This window comes from Oncorhynchus gorbuscha, linkage group LG23 (genome assembly GCF_021184085.1).
Source record: "Oncorhynchus gorbuscha isolate QuinsamMale2020 ecotype Even-year linkage group LG23, OgorEven_v1.0, whole genome shotgun sequence".
Lineage (NCBI taxonomy): Eukaryota > Metazoa > Chordata > Actinopteri > Salmoniformes > Salmonidae > Oncorhynchus > Oncorhynchus gorbuscha.
Genome location: NC_060195.1, coordinates 48,101,790 through 48,115,685, shown reverse-complemented (window position 1 = coordinate 48,115,685; position 13,896 = coordinate 48,101,790). Strand labels below are relative to the sequence as shown.

Genomic DNA, 13,896 nt, shown 5'->3' with positions numbered 1-13,896 from the left:
AACTTGGGTCAAACATTTAGGGTAACCTTCCACAAGCTTCCCACAATACGTTGGGTGAATTTTGGCCCATTCCTCCTGACAGAGCTGGTGTAACTGAGTGAGGTTTGTAGGCTTCCTTGCTCGCACACACTTTTTCAGTTCTGCCCACAAATTTTCTATAGAATTGAGGTCAGGGCTTTGTGATGGCCACTTCAATACCTTGACTTTGTTGTCCTTAAGCCATTTTGCCACAACTTTGGAAGTATGTTTGGGGTCATTGTCCATTTGGAAGACCCATTTGCGACCAAGCTTGAACTTCCTGACTGATGTCTTGAGATGTTGCTTCAATATATCCATAATTGTGATGCCATTTATTTTGCGAAGTGCACCAGTCCCTCCTGCAGCAAAGCACCCCCACAACATGATGCTGCCACCCCCGTGCTTCACGGTTGGCATGCAAGCCTCCCCCTTTTTCCTCCAAACATAACGATGGTCATTAAGGCCAAACAGTTTTGTTTTTGTTTCATCAGACCAGAGGACATTTCTCCAAAAAGAACGATATTTGTCCCCATGTGCAGTTGCAAACCGTAGTCTGGCTTTTTTATGGCGGTTTTGGGGCAGTGGCTTCTTCCTTGCTGAGTGGCCTTTCAGGTTATGTCGACATGAGACTCGTTTTTACTGTGGATATAGATACCTTTGTCCCTGTTTCCTCCAGCATCTTCACAAGGTCCTTGTCTGTTGTTCTGGGATTGATTTGCACCAAAGTACATTCATCTCTAGGAGACAGAACGTGTCTCCTTCCTGAGCAGTATGACAGCTGCGTGGTCCCATGGTGTTTAAACTTGTGTACTATTGTTTGTACAGATGAACGTGGTAACTTCAGGTGTTTGGAAATTGCTCCCAAGGATGGACCAGGCCTTGGCTGATTTCTTTTGATTTTCCTATGATGTCAAGAAAAGAGGCACTGAGTTTGATGGTAGGCCTTGAAATACATCCACAGGTACACCTTCAATTGACTCAAATGATGTGATGATTAGCCTCTCAGAAGCTTCTAAAGACATTACATAATTTTCTGGAATTTTCCAAGCTGTTTAAAGGCACAGTCATGTTAGTGTATATAAACTTCTGACCAACTGGAAATACAGTGAATGATAAGTGAAATAATCTGTCTGTAAACAATTGTTGGAAAAATGACTTGTGTCATGCACAAAGTAGATGCCCTAACCGACCTGACAAAAACAATAGTTTGTTAACAAGAAATTTGTGGTGTTTGAAAAACAAGTTTTAATGACACCAACCTAAGTGTATGTAAACTTCCAACTTCAACTGTACGTAGTCTACCAATACCCACACTCTCTCTGCGAGCTGTTGGCTAGAGCACACGTGCCAAGTCCAAAGTGGGCACATTTGCTATATAAGGCAACAGTTTTTGTGACAAAACCGTCACTACAGTTGAAAATGCAATGGAAATCCATTTAACTAGTATTTTGTATTGTAATTTAACCACAAAGTTTTTTTTTATGTGCACTACATCATCATGCACAGCCTTTTATTCGCAATATTTCAGTTTGATGGAAACATCCCTGGTGGGAAAATGTGCATATTGCTTTATGCAGATGTTTTAATATTCACATGAAAATCTGTCGGCAATTGAATGAAAACCTAGCTACAGGAGAAAAGAAATTGGTCCACCAAGCCAGTGATATAATTGAAGTTATGGAGAAAAATAATCTCATGTTACATATTTTATATGGTATAGACAACAATAAGTGCCTCTCCTCAGCTTAATTAAATCACCGATAATGTTTGTAGTCATTTTTGTAGTGATTTAAATCCATTTAAGTGCATTTTTTGCTTTTGGTATGCGTCAAGTACAATAAAAATACATTTTTGTCAAAATACAGTTCCTTCAGGAAGAATTCAGATCCCTTCCACATTTTGTTATGTCAAATCCTTATAATATTTTTTTTCTTCTAAAATACTCAGCAATACCGCATAAAGACAAAGCGAAAACAGGGTTTTTAAAAATGTTTATGAGACTCGAAATTGAGCTCAGGTGGATCCTGTTTCCATTGATCATCCTTGACATGTTTCTACAACTTGATTGGAGTCCACTTGTGGTCAATTCAATTGATTGGACATGATTTGGAAATGCACACACTTGTCTATATAAGGTCCCACAGTTGACAGTGCATTCTAGAGCTAAAACCAAACCATGAGGTCGAAGGAATTGTCCATAGAGCGCCGAGACAGGATTCTGTTGAGGTACAGATCTGGGGAAGGGTACCAAAACAATTCTGCAGCATTGAAGGTCCCCAACAGCACAGTGGCATCCATCATTCTTAAATGGAAGGAGTTTGGAACCACCAAGACTCTTCCTAGAGCTGGCCGCCCCGCCAAACTGAGTTATCCGGGGAGAAGGGCCTTGGTCAGGTAGGTGATGGTCACATAGACAGAGCTCTAGAGTTCCTCTGTGGAGATGTGTGAACCTTCCAGAAGGACAACCACCTCTGCAGCACTCCACCAATCAGGCCTTTATGGTAAAGTGGCCAGACTGAAGCCACTCCTCAGTAAAAGGCACATTACAGCCCGCTTGGAGTTTGCCAAAAGGCACCTAAAGACTCAGACCATGAGAAACAAGATTCTGTAATCTGATGAAACCAAGATTGATCTCTTTGACCTGAATTCAACTGTCACGTCTGGAGGAAACCTGGCACCATCCCTATGGTGAAGCATGGTGGTCACAGCATCATGCTGTGGGGTTGTTTTTCAGCGGCAGGGACTGGGAGACTAGTCAGGATGGAGGGAAAGATGAGCGGAGTAAAGTACAGAGAGATCCTTGATGAAAACTTGCTACAGAGCTTTCAGGACCTCAGACTGGGTCGCAGGTTCATCTTCCAACAGGATAATGACCTTAAGCACACAGACAAGACAGTGCAGGAGTGGCTTCGGGACTAGTCTCTGAATGTCCTTGAGTGGCCCAACCAGAGCCCGGACTTGAACCCGATCAAACATCTCTGGAGAGTCCTGGAAATAGGTGTGCAGCATAGCTCCCCATCCAACTTGACAGAGCTTGACAGGATCTGCAGAGAAAAATGGGAGAAACTCCCCAAATACACATGTGCCAAGCTTGTAGCGTCATACCCAAGAAGACTCGAGGCTGTAACCGCTGCCAAAGGTGCTTCAACAAAGTACTGAGTAAAGGGTCTGAATACTTATGGAAATGTGATATTTCAGTTGTTGTTTTTTATGAATTTGGACAAATTTCTAAAAAACTGTTTTTGCTTTGTCATTATGGTGTATTGTGTGTAGTTTGATGGGGGGGGGCATTTAATCCATTTAGAATAAGCTGTAGCGTAAAATAAATTGGATAATGTCTGAATTCTAACCTAATGCACTGTATATTGCAGCCTATTAGAGGATCTGGAGGCATGGCTTGTTGGAGTTTTTGGCCTTGGGTTAGCCTTCTTTTTGCCACCCATGGGCAAAAGTGTCATGCCAGTTCATGTGCTATGTACTCTGTCAATACAGTTTGAGCTTGTACACTGCCAGTACTACAGTCTTAATGAGACTGACATAAATGCATGTGATACTAAATAGCTCCATTGTTAAGACAGTCACAATTTCAGAACAATGTGATTTGCCAAATGTATTTTATCAGCCATACATTTTAATGTAAACATATACTGCATTTCTTAAAAATACAATCAAATGTAATATATTTCACAAAACATTTCCAAATGGATTTAACATTTCTTTTCTAAATAAATTGTGAAGTACAGGTGAAAATATTGTTTTAATGTATTTCATTAAATTATTTTGAAATACATTAAATACTTCTCCCAATGCATTTAACATATATTTTGAGTTACATGTTTCATACATTTCTATATACATTCCGTAATATATGTTGGAATGTATTTAACATGTTTTTGAAATACCTTATATGGCCAATTTTCTTTTTACATTGCACATGTATCCTAATATATTTTAAATTCACCCCCCCCCATATGATTACTACTTTTAAGCTGCTGCTGCTTGCTATGCAGGCCAGCCCCTCTACCCTGATATGTACTGTAGGTAGCTAGCTAATGTGATTACACAGAAGGTATCTGTAACAGGCTGACCAAACTGGCTCTGTCTATCCCACCAGACACATTCATGACACGCAGGTTAAAATACCAAAGTCAACTGTGAACCAAACATAGTAATAACATTCATGGACATTTAGCTACCTTACTGTTCCTAGCTAATTTGTCCAGGGAGGTAGACATTGGGTTGTTATTTTACCTGAAATGCATATGGTCTTTTTTTTAGCTGCATCTTTTTAGAATTTTTACCCATTTAGAGTCATACAAAATGGTGTGTTCCCCACTCTGACAATTAATCTACAGATACAAAGGGGAAACCTAGTTAGTTTTCTGTTAGTTTTCTTAATCTCTCCTCGTTCATCTTTCTTCTTCTGTGGATTTGATATGGCGGTTGGCAACCAACTTTAAGGTACAACTGGAGTGGAGTGAACCGGAGTGGACTGAACTGGTGTGAATTGTGGACCTCGTTCATCTTTCAAGGGTATATGTTCGTTAAAAAAAACAATCAGTAGATGGGAGAGGCGAGACTTGCATCGCGTCAAGCTCTAAAATGGAAAAACATCTGTAAATGTATTTTGCAACACTCGCACACACAACGCGGCCGGTTTGGTCAGCAAACCCACTTACCTGGTTAATGGATTTCCCCCTTTATCAGAATGTGAGGGGATATTGACAGTGGTCGATTCAATGTCAAATTGAACCGTCAGAAAAGTGAAACCAGAGGTCTTAGATTCACTTTTCAACTCTGGGGGGGAAAGCAATGGGGGAAACGTGAGCAATGTGTCAAAATAATTTTTACTAATAACTATTTTCTGGTAAGGACAGGGATGTACGCGCCAATCAGATGCGAACATGTCCTAATTTCAACACAATTTAATGTCAAGACAAAGACAATGAAGTAGGTTTTCCATGGAACCCGTGTTAGTTTGCCACTCAGATCTTCATAAAAGCAAGAATAATTGGGTGAAAGAGAAGCCCGAAGCGACCTCCTCCTCTTAAAACACAGCCCATCCTTTAAATAATAGATGGCCCATCTTTGCTAAAAAAAAAAAGGTGCCTGTCAACGATTCCCTCCCTCCTTAGCGTGTCTTTATTAGCATTTTTTTTGTCTATTTCTGCCTGTGATATAAAAAAACTGCATTGCAGCAAAGGAAAGCCCCTTGTCTTTCTTTTTCCATCTCATTCCAGGGCACTTTAAGCCTCTGAGAAGCATTGCTCTACGCTGTCATCATTTGTGAGAAATGAACAACCCCGCTGCAGGTCAAATAGCTGTGGGAAGAGTACCCCACTCCATGCTCTATCAAGCTCATGCCCCCAATATGCCACATAGAGAGGGCATCGAGTGGGTTGGAGGAGAGGCAATCTTGGAGAATGTTGTCGCAGTATTTTTGTCTTTGGCAGTGTGTCTCAGTAATATGACGTCCGCGGAAACGGTGCTTGACCCTTTCACGTCACGAAAGTGTGGTGCTTGACCCTTTCACTGCATGAAAGCGTGGTGCTTGACCCTTTCACTTCATGAAAGTGTGGTGCTTGACCCTTTCACGTCACGAAAGTGTGGTGCTTGACCCTTTCACTTCATGAAAGTGTGGTGCTTGACCCTTTCACTTCATGAAAGTGTGGTGCTTGACCCTTTCACGTCACGAAAGTGTGGTGCTTGACCCTTTCACTTCATGAAAGTGTGGTGCTTGACCCTTTCACTTCATGAAAGTGTGGTGCTTGACCCTTTCACGTCACGAAAGTGTGGTGCTTGACCCTTTCACGTCACGAAAGCGTGGTGCTTGACCCTTTCACTTCACGAAAGCGTGGTGCTTGACCCTTTCACTTCATGAAAGCGTGGTGCTTGACCCTTTCACTTCATGAAAGCGTGGTGCTTGACCCTTTCACTTCATGAAAGCGTGGTGCTTGACCCTTTCACTTCATGAAAGCGTGGTGCTTGACCCTTTCACTTCATGAAAGCGTGGTGCTTGACCCTTTCACTTCATGACTTTGCTTTCGGCCTCATGTCAGTTTGACTCCTAACAAAATAACATCAGTGGCTATGTTGTCCTCACATTGAACTGAAGGGTTCTTTTGGATTTTTTTGCCTCGTAATCTGAACAGCTTTCGTATATTTAAAAATATATAAATATCTTTATAGCTTTGTTATGTGTTTAGATTTGACCTGCACAATACATTTTTACTTCAACATGTCCATAGTAAAAGTGGATGTCTACAGTTCTGCAGTTACTATAAGGTTTCATCCACCGCTAGTGAAGATGCAATAGCCTTCTGTTTTCCAGATCAGTGGATAGCTTTGCTGAACACACATAATTAAATAAAGACTATTATTTTGTATCTCTTTGACTGAATCCCTATGGATATGGTATATGATTTACTACTGTACAATTTAGAGGGTAAAGGTGGTCCTCGGGAGGTTGTGTTGTAAACGTTTCTGTACTGTACTTATGGGGGGGGAACATGATGTTGCGTAACCAACTATGACTTTGCTGAGCTGTGACAAGGGGGCTTCACACTGTGTCTGTTTCCTCCATGTTGTTTCAGATCTCGTCATCAAAGTCGCCAAGGATAAATTTGGAGCCATTCAGTCGGAGTATCAGAAGGTAAGTGTGTGTTTGTGCACACACTCTATGTTTGATGGTTGCCTGTGGTTGTTCACACGTTTTTATGATTTCACATTCTTATTAGTGTCACAGTTTTTCTTATGATACTGAAACGACGCATATTTCAGATGTTGCGAAATTGGCACCACCCTTTCTGTTCTAAAGCAATGTGTTAATTGCTTGTGGAAGCCAAGGTATGGCCGTCCTTTGTGTTAGTACACTGGAAAAACAGTAATTGCCTCTGGCACTGTGTATGAAAACAAACAGAGGGAGAAATTAGTTGTGTTTTTGTCTAATAAATAGCTTTAATTAACAACTCGTTTTCTTTGAAGATCTAGGTTTCTCCCGAATCTTCAGAAGAAAAGTGTTAGAAAGTTTCCAGACAGAACTTCAATGATTTATTTATTAATCAGGATTAAACTGTTTTGAAGCCCCCCCCCCCCCCCCCCAGTCAATGGCATGCCAAAACGTTGAAACGACTTCAAAGATGGAGTGTACAATAATATATTAGAGCCTGTAGATGCTCTCTGTGTGCAAATGTCTGGATATGCATGTCAATTTTAAGTTTGATTTTCTGCTTCATTATTTGGTTTGTATGGCTTTGCCCTTTCTTTGACTCTGCGTTGGCTTTGTCTTCTGCATGCCTTCTTCATCTGACTTGGCAACCCTCAGCCAGAGAACATTGTTCTGACGCTCCAGGTAAAGTCTGCACACCACCTAGCTTCCTTTAACTTCGTTCACCTGTCTGGTCCATGTCCTTCCCCACCCTACCCCTCACCCATCTAGCATCCCTTTAGCTCTCCCTGCCATCACATCTGTTGAACTGCCACAGCGGGCAAAACTGCTTGCAATGATGTCAGACTTCGCAATGATAACGTCAGGTTGTACACGCGTGGCAAAATGACATTTTTTTTACCCATCTTTTTAGCATACTGGGAAAAATACCTCTTTCACTGATTGTGCTGTGGTTATTTGGCATCTCTTCAACCCAAAAAACAAAACAAACAAAAAAAGGATTTCAATTAGAAAATGATGTCATTACTTGGCACTTCCCATGACATATTTTGCCAGCTGGGCTGGGAGTCTTGGAAACTACTTGTGGTTATGTTCATCATTGGAAATCCAGTCAAAGTTATATGACAGTCACTGTATACCCAATGGGTTCATATGGGTTTGTACTATACCATATTAAGTGCCTTCATTAATAATGATCATGCTAGTCGTACAATAACAGGCACAATAACTGTGTATGAGCAATTTCCTAAAGGGTCAGATTTGTTTCGGACCAGGGATTTCGATGGCAACCGTGTAGTTTCCTGAATCCTCTGCAGTGTGTTTTCCCCTCATTTACATTTACATTTAAGTCATTTAGCAGACGCTCTTATCCAGAGCGACTTACAAATTGGTGCATTCACCTTATGACATCCAGTGGAACAACCACTTTACAATAGTGCATCAAACCATCCTAGGTATTCCTTAAAGAGGTGGGGTTTCAGGTGTCCCCTCTTCTCTCCCAGACAGCCAGTCAAACCATTGCCATGCCGAGCCTCACTTGAGCCCTACATGTGCTGACGTGGCCAGAACTCCAGTTAATTCCTAAGATGCTTATCATCATATCTCTTACCATTATGTCAAGGGCAGTCTTTAGAGCGCCGTTTTAACCATGTAAAGGGTTGTTGGTGAGGATTGGACAGAGATGACAGTTTACTGCTACCTTTACCATCCTGTGATACACTCTCTGGAAATCGGACAGTTATTCTGGTGAGAACATTTCTCTCCTCGTTATGCACTGAGAGAATGGCTGTGTGTCTGTGTTTTCATCCCTAATTGAATAAATGCCAGTAGCAAGCGAGTAGCGGACGGCCCACCTGGGATCTTAACCTTGAGAATTAATCAGATCACATAGCGTTGAGTTACACAAAGTGCCCTTGCCAGTTGCCACCCAGTTCAAACAGCTGTGGGTATTTGTGGGCATTTGACAGAAAGATCCATCTAAACGAGACTGTAGTGGACGTGCAGAACCCTCAACAAAGACAAACGAAACCGGGCAAATAATGAGGCCAAACCGTCAGGGCTGGTCAGACATGGCTGCTACATTCATTATAGTGAAAGTCACATATTCCCTCCAGCTCTGAGATTTACCACGTCTAATAATGTGGAGAAAAATAAGCCAGGGCGAAGGGGGCTTTAGGTAAGACAGGGTTTTTCTTTATCCATAGCCTCCAGGTACTACCTGACTGACACCCAATGAGCCTTACTCAGCCAAATAGTGGCTTTGAAAGTTGGATTAACTGAGCAGCTGGAGATTTAGAAACGGTCCCCAAAGATGTCGAAATTAGCAGGAGAGGAAAGGAAAGAGGTTCCAACTAGATTTGAGCCCATGTGGCATTCGATATGAGTCAGAAAAACATTTATTCTACTGTCAAAATTGACGACAAAGTGCAATTAGGATCATTTTGGAATTTTGTGAAACTTGTGGCCGTTACTGTATCACAGTGTAAATGAAGGTTGGGTTTGTTTTAACCCTGACCACATGCCCACATCGGGCAGCACACAAGTCATTATCAATTCAGGGTGCAGCTACACGCGACCCAATCGTAATGCTCGTGGTCAATTTGGGTTGACTTTGGATATCCCTATGGGGCTAGTTAAGAGTCCATCGGTAAATTACACAATGTACATGGGACAATATGTTCACCCAGGGGCACCCCAACTGTTTCGGATCAGCGACCCATTTAGATTTTTTTTCAAAATTGCGATCCATCATGTAAAAAAAAAGAAGGATGTAACCAAAGCCGGATGTTTACTTTTTTAAAATTGGGGCTATTGACAGTCTATTACAAATCAGTCTGACAGTACTTTTGACAGAATTTCAATCTGAAGGAAGTCTGGTTTGAAGTGACTGAAATGCATCAGAAAGGTATTGGGAATTTCAAAAGATCATCAGGCAATAATTTGTTATTATATTCTGTGTAGATAAAAAAAACATCATAATTGACGGTATTCTTTTCCCACCAGTCTGATTTCGTGCCTGGTCTTGTCCACTCTGTGCTAATGAGTCCTGTGAGGCTCGAGAGAAACAGAAGACACATACGTGTTGCTGAGATGATCATTCAGTGACGGGGGCGTAATATTTTTTTGTTGCTTAAACCGTTCAAAGAATAGACACACATTTGTAGGGAGAAAACAGAAACCAATCTGTTCATTATAACCGCATTTAGTGGCTAATGGAGGTTACTGACGCATGAAACAAGTGCAACTGCTTACTTTTTTTCTCGTAACTCCATTTTCAAACCAGGTGTAAATCACGTGGCGAATTTGCAGAAGAAATATCCAAAAAAGTATGCATAAACATGGTAGCAATTGAAATGGAACAGTTTGGAGATAATGGGAAAATTATTAGACCGAAGGTGAGTACAGTCACGGCCAAAAGATTTGAGAATGACACAAATATTAATTTTCACAAAATCTGCTGCCTCAGTTTGTATGATGGCAATTTGCATATACTCCAGAATGTTATGAAGAGTGATCAGATGAATTGCAATTAATTGCAAAGTCCCTCTTTGCCATGCAAATGAACTGAATCCCCCAAAAAACATTTCCACTGCATTTCAGCTCTGTCACAAAAGGACCAGCTGACATCATGTCAGTAATTCTCTCGTTAACACAGGTGTGAGTGTTGACGAGGACAAGGCTGGAGGTCACTCTGTCATGCTGATTGAGTTCGAATAACAGACTGGAAGCTTCAAAAGGAGGGTGGTGCTTGGAATCATTGTTCTTCCTCTGCCATCCATTGGGTTATCTGCAAGGAAACACGTGCCGTCATCATTGCTTTGCACAAAAAGGGCTTCACAGGCAAGGATAAGATTGCACCTAAATCAACCATTTATCGGATCATCAAGAACGTCAAGGAGAGCAGTTAAAGTGTTGTGAAGAATGCTTCAGGGTGCCCAAGAAAGTCCAGCAAGCGCCAGGACCATCTCCTAAACTTGATTCAGCTGCAGGATCGGGGAACCACCAGTACAGAGCTTGCTCAGGAATGGCAGCAGGCAGGTGTGAGTACATCTGCACGCACAGTGAGGCAAATACTTTTGGAGGATGGCCTGGTGTCAAGAAGGGCAGCAAAGAAGCCACTTCTCTCTAGGAAAAACATCAGGGACAGACTGATATTCTGCAAAAGGTACAGGGATTGGACTGCTGAGGACTGGGGTAAAGTCTTTCCGATTGTTTGGGGCATCCGGAAAAAAGCTTGTCCGGAGAAGACAAGGTGAGCGCTACCATCAGTCCTGTGTCATGCCAACAGTAAAGCATCCTGACACCATTCATGTGTGGGGCTGCTTCTCAGCCAAGGGAGTGGGCTCACTCACAATTTTGCCTAAGAACACAGACATGAATAAAGATTGGTACCAACACATCCTCCGAGAGCAACTTCTCCCAACCATCCAGGAACAGTTTGGTGATGAACAATGCCTTTTCCAGCATGATGGACCACCTTGCCATAAGGCAAAAGTGATAACTAAGTGGCTTGGGTAACAAAACATCGATATTGTGGGTCCATGTCCAGGAAACTCCCCAGACCTTAATCCCATTGAGAACATGTGGTCAATCCTCAAGAGGCAGGTGGACAAACAAAAACCCACAAACTCCAAGCATTGATTATGCAAGAATGGGCTGCCATCAGTCAGGATGTGGCCCAGAAGTTAATTGACAGCATGCCAGGGCGGATTGCAGAGGTCTTGAAAAAGAAGGGTCAACGCTGCAAATATTGACTCTTTGCATCAACTTCATGTAATTGTCAATAAAAGCCTTTGACACGTATAAAATGCTCGTATACTTCAGTACTCCATAGTAACATCTGAAAGAAATATCTAAAGACACTGAAGAAGCAAACTTTGTGGAAATTAATATTTGTGTCATTCTCAAACCCTTTGGCCATGACTGTACACAACAGTTCACCTGACACAAGACTGAATCCAAACATTACACTGTTTATTTTACGTGCATTTGACATTTACTGTACTTTTCACCGCATTTGTTGGCAACAACATTTAAAAATATATTTTACATTCTGTAACATAAGATTATTCATGTAAAATGTGGGGTAGATGCAAGATAAGACAAAACAATTACAAGGGTTTGAGTGAGAGGACTAACTGGTGTCTCCAAGTGGCCACACACCTCTCCAAAGCTTGCACAGTTCGTAAGCAATTTTGATGCACTTTTATGACTCAAAAGAAGTGTCCAACTATAAGGTACTTTTTTTGAGCTCTCCTAGCTGTGCCGTTGATGAACTAGAGCAAACACACCTATCGTTGTTTACTTTGGAACACAACTATGCATCCCCGCCGTCACACAATTACTGTTGTTGTTTTCGCAATCCAAAAACTGTCCGTTATAAATCCAAATCTGGTTGAGATGGGCATGATTTGAAAGCTTGTTCTATTGCCAACATGACTAGCTAAGTTATAAAATATGATATTACAGTGTTAGGCTTTTACAAGGCAATTCAGAGAAGCAGATGGTCATTTTGGTGGGCATAGAATGGAGTCATGAGTGCATTCAGGTGTGTGTGCCACGGCAAACTTTCCTCACAATAAACAAACAGGCTCATTCTGTTCAGAACAACCCAGGGTATGACAACATGTCATCTTGTAACTGTACATCAAACATAGTGATCATAAACGTTGACACTGTATATGACATGAGTTTTATGATTTGGTAATATGAAGTGTTTGGCATACTTTTATGACATCAAAGCGGTATTTATTATAATCCTCAGCTTCTCATCTTTCAAAGTACAGTCCATTGAGTCATCTTCATTTACAGCATTTCCCTCACTCAGACAACAAAACATTTGCTTAAATTGCACAAATTATCGGGAGGGATGGGGGGGACTTCTTGTCGCGCGCAGTGCTCAGGTTCTGAATTGTCTCTCAGTCAAAACCCTGACAGCACTGAGAAGTGAACAGCCAGAGCTCTAATGTCATGTTTAGGATGTTACTGAACAGCCACTATGTTCCAATTTAGATGCTTATTAGTGTCAAAATTTGCCATTGGAACAAATATTGAAAGCGTTTAATGAGAAAACTAAAAGTTGTGCTTACAGGAAAATATTGTCTAATTTACATTGTGTCATTTATTGATCGTCCCTAACAAGCCCCGTAGATAGGCTATCCAATGTCAAACCAACTTTGCCACAGTCGCCTAGTTGAAGCTAATTGGCAGAATAATCTGGCTAACACTTCCCACCCGCAAACACACACAAGAGACACCCACATCAAACCACACCCCAAGACCAACTTTGATTTCAGTTTGATTTCAATGTTGGCCGCTAGCATTTCGTAATAAACCAAATCAGGAAGTGCAGTTGCCCTTTAAAAATATGAAGATTAGAGAGAATCAGTAGGGAAAGCCACGAGAAGAGCCCAAGTCATTCAGACGTTTTGATAGCGACCCCTTTGATCCTCTCATAACAAAGCAGCCCATTGAACATCATTGTGACAAGTTACATAAGGTGCAGGAATTACAGATCCCAGATTTTTCCAATTTTCAAAGCCCTCACTTACTTCAGTTGACATAGGAGGAGATCAGTGGGACGGCAGCCTTACATAACAAGGAGAGATGGGAGACAGTGTTCACGATAACCAACAGGATCATTTGAGTGCTCTCAAGTTCGGCCCCATGTGCTCAAGCCTATGTGTGACTCCGCACCAGGATTCGGTCTCATGTAGCAAAACGTGAAATGGTGTTTTTTACGTTGGATAAAAGTAGAGACTAAGGGCTACAACATTGTATATCATACACTGCATTTGAGGAACAATGGGAAAATAATTCTGCTATGACAGTTGATCAAATTGTAAACTCATTTTTGAGAAAATCGCCTTTGAATGTTTTGGTATCTAGTGAAGAACTCCTCTTTGTCTACACCCATTCAGCATCGTTCACACCCTCTTAAGCTTTAGCCCGACCCATCTCGATTCGCTCTCGGAGTGCACACTTGATGCTCTGGCCAATGATTTGTTTACCTATGGATAACATGAAAACAGCCTAACCAGCTCTGCTGGCAACAATTTCATTACGATTTTTTGCAGACGTTTACTGACACCGGCCATATTCAACGGGTGTTGTACACACGTCATGTAACTTTAGCTAACGAACCAGCCAGCTAACGTTAGCTAGTTAAACAACAATGAACAAAGTGTCAACAATGCCTAACATTAGGCTCT

The 13,896-nt window shown here is 41.6% G+C and overlaps 1 protein-coding gene across 11 annotated transcripts in view; it reads left to right on the top strand.

Moving 5' to 3' along the window:
* prom1a (prominin 1a) overlaps positions 1–13,896 on the top strand; it is a 122,799-nt gene that overhangs the window by 30,188 nt on the left and 78,715 nt on the right. For 8 of the 11 annotated variants that reach the window (XM_046323204.1, XM_046323199.1, XM_046323196.1 and 5 more), the window contains exons 2-3: positions 6,612–6,670; positions 7,343–7,369. In XM_046323204.1, the coding sequence (XP_046179160.1) occupies positions 6,612–6,670; positions 7,343–7,369 (86 nt within the window). The remainder of the gene's footprint in view (positions 1–6,611; positions 6,671–7,342; positions 7,370–13,896) is intronic. The other 3 variants (XM_046323200.1, XM_046323195.1, XM_046323205.1) reach the window with 1 other exon arrangement.